Genomic DNA, 2,511 nt, shown 5'->3' with positions numbered 1-2,511 from the left:
CCTGGCCCAGCCCCGCCCAAGCCCACCCCCCGGGGGCGGCCTGCCCCGGAGGGGGGCCCGCAGCCAGGTAAGGCCCCCACGCTCCCGAGGGAGCTGGTGGCCAAGGCAGCGGGGCCTGGGCAAGGCCGTCATCCCCACGTCCTGTCTCCCCCTCCCCGGGGGCGTTGGTCTTTCAACCAGTCCAGCCACAGAGCGCCTGGGGTCTCAGCGGCCCTCTGTCACCATGGGGTATTGACCTGGTCCAGTTGGTGACTGCTCCTCCCCCTCCCCGTCAAGGGGCCCAACACAAACTCTGGCTGGGGAGCGGGCTGCCCGGGGGGACCCTGGGGGATCAGGGTGTCCGCCCTTGCTCACAGGAGATGCTATTAGATGCTCCTCCCCTCAGACCCCCCCGCGCCCCGCTGCCCGTGGCTGCAGTTGGCCCTGACCCACCCCCACTGACATCAGTGTGCTCCGAAACCTGTCCTCTTGACCCTCCAGCTGGAGCCCCCCTCGCCCCCGCTCCTTCCCGCTCTGCCTCAGCGCGCACCCCCAGGAAGGCCGGCTCCAGGGCCCAGGTGGCCCGCCCGCAGCCCCACAGACCCCGGCGGCCCCAGCCCCGGGCACCCAAGGAGATCCCCCCCGAGGCTGTGAGAGAGTATGTGGACATCATGGAGGCGCTGCTGGGGCGCGGCCACGCAACCGCGGGGCCGCCAGCAGGGGAACGCGGAGAGCAAGGCGCGGAGCCCCAGCGGGACGAGGACGCGACCTCCCCGGACCCCGGGCTCCTCAGCTACGTTGACCAGCTGTGCTCCCAGGAGGACTTCATCACCAAGGTGGGCTGGCCCGGAGCCTGGTGTCCAGAAGATTCCAGGCATTGCCAGTCCAACACCCAGAGCGGGGCTGGGCCTAGTCTTTGGGATCCAGATCTGTTCCTTGTGCCTGTGCGGTGTGTGTGCGCCCGTGGGTCCGTGTATGTGTGTGAGCATGTGTGCAGTGTGGTGGTATGTGAACTTTGTGCATGCTGCCCGTGTGTGTGCCCGTGTGGTGCCTGTGTGTGTACTTAGGTGCCTGTGAATGCATGCATGTGTGCCTGTTGCAGTGTGTATGTGTGATTGTGTGCATGCGTGTGTGAGCCTGTGTGTGGGTGTCTCTGTGTCGTGTGTGTGTACTAATACATGCATGTCTCTGTGTCTGTATATGTGTGTGTGAAAATGTGTTTATCATTGTGCATGCTTCTGTGTGTGTGTGCACATCTGTGTTTGGGGGGGTGGGTGTTAATTTGCATATATGTGGGGTTTGTATGTGTATGTGTGTATGTATGTATAGGCTTTGTCTCTCTTTTACACGTGTGTGTGTGTGTGTGCCTGCGTGTGGGTGTGTAGAGCCAGTGACCGTGATGGTGTGAACATCCTGCCTTGTGCAGAAGGCTGGGCGGGCTGTGACGTTTCCACTCTCCTGGCTCCCGGGCCGCTCCCGGCCAAGGCTGCCCACAGTCTGTGTCTTGTGTCCCAGGTGGAGGCGGTCATTCACCCACAATTCCTGGCAGAACTGCTTTCCTCGGAACCACAGCTCGATCTTTTGGCCCTCGCTGAGATATTGGAGCAGGAGGAAGGACTCACCCTTGCAGAGGTGAGTCAGGGGAGGGAGGGGACCCAGGTGAGCCAGCGAAAAATAGGACCCCCGTGACCCAGGGGAGGGGGGCACTCAGAACAAAGGCACACGTGACTCTGTCCCCCACTTCCCTGCCCAGGAGGCATGGCGCTGGGGGCCGAGGTCCCGGGCAGCCTGGAGCAGAGAATGGGACCTACAGGACAGGGAGCCTGGGGATGGAGGGAGGGACTCAGGGGGTGTCAGGAGAGCCAGGGCCTCACAGGCCACCCCTCCCCTGCCCCCCCAATGCCACCGTCCCACCTCCCCTCTCCCGGTCCCGTGCTGGCCAGTCACCATCTCTTCCCTCTTCCCAGCTGGTGGAGAAAAGACTGGTGGCCTTGATGGTGGAGGAGGGTGTGCCCACACCCCCGCGTCACTGCATCTCCCGTCTGGACCCCAGTCCTGGGTGTAAGCCCAGGGCCTGGCTAGAGGGCAGCGGTGAAGCCTGCCCACCAGAGCCCGAGTGCCAGGACGTCCAGGGGCACAGCCGGGCACACGCGCACCCGTCCAGACCCAGAGTGTGTGCCGTGTCTCCAGGACGACAGGAGTTGTCTGCTCTCCGGGCTGGTCGGCCCCCTTCCCCTCCCCAGGGGCCAGAGCCCCCCTCCCGTCCACCCGACTCCAGCGACGCCCCCATGTTCAGAGAGGCCCCTCCTGCTAGGGAGCCTGGCGGGCCAGCGGGTGGGGCCAGTGAGGATGAGGACGAGCTGCCCAGCCTGGCCTTCCTCCTGGCCTCTCAGCAGAGCCTGCTGCCCTGGGGGCTCTCCCAGAGTCCTGCTCCTGCCTCAGGCCTCGCCAGCCCTGGGCGGTGCCCGCCTCTGGCGGTGCCCCAGAGAATAGGCTGCAGCCCAGCCGGCCCCCCAGCTACCAAGCCGAGGA

General features: G+C 65.2%; 1 protein-coding gene across 1 annotated transcript in view; it reads left to right on the top strand.

Annotated features, from left to right (window-relative positions):
• NUTM2F (NUT family member 2F) overlaps positions 1–2,507 on the top strand; it is a gene marked incomplete at its 3' end in the record, with an annotated part of 3,798 nt that extends 1,291 nt beyond the window's left edge. Inside the window, exons 2-5 of the mRNA XM_029919699.1 lie at positions 11–67; positions 523–815; positions 1,495–1,611; positions 1,947–2,507. Of these exons, the coding sequence (XP_029775559.1) occupies positions 11–67; positions 523–815; positions 1,495–1,611; positions 1,947–2,507 (1,028 nt within the window). The remainder of the gene's footprint in view (positions 1–10; positions 68–522; positions 816–1,494; positions 1,612–1,946) is intronic.
• Between the last annotated feature and the right edge of the window lie 4 nt (positions 2,508–2,511).

The sequence above is a fragment of the Suricata suricatta genome, chromosome 13, assembly GCF_006229205.1.
Source record: "Suricata suricatta isolate VVHF042 chromosome 13, meerkat_22Aug2017_6uvM2_HiC, whole genome shotgun sequence".
In the NCBI taxonomy this organism is placed as follows: Eukaryota; Metazoa; Chordata; class Mammalia; order Carnivora; family Herpestidae; genus Suricata; species Suricata suricatta.
This window is presented reverse-complemented; position numbering and strand designations above follow the sequence as displayed.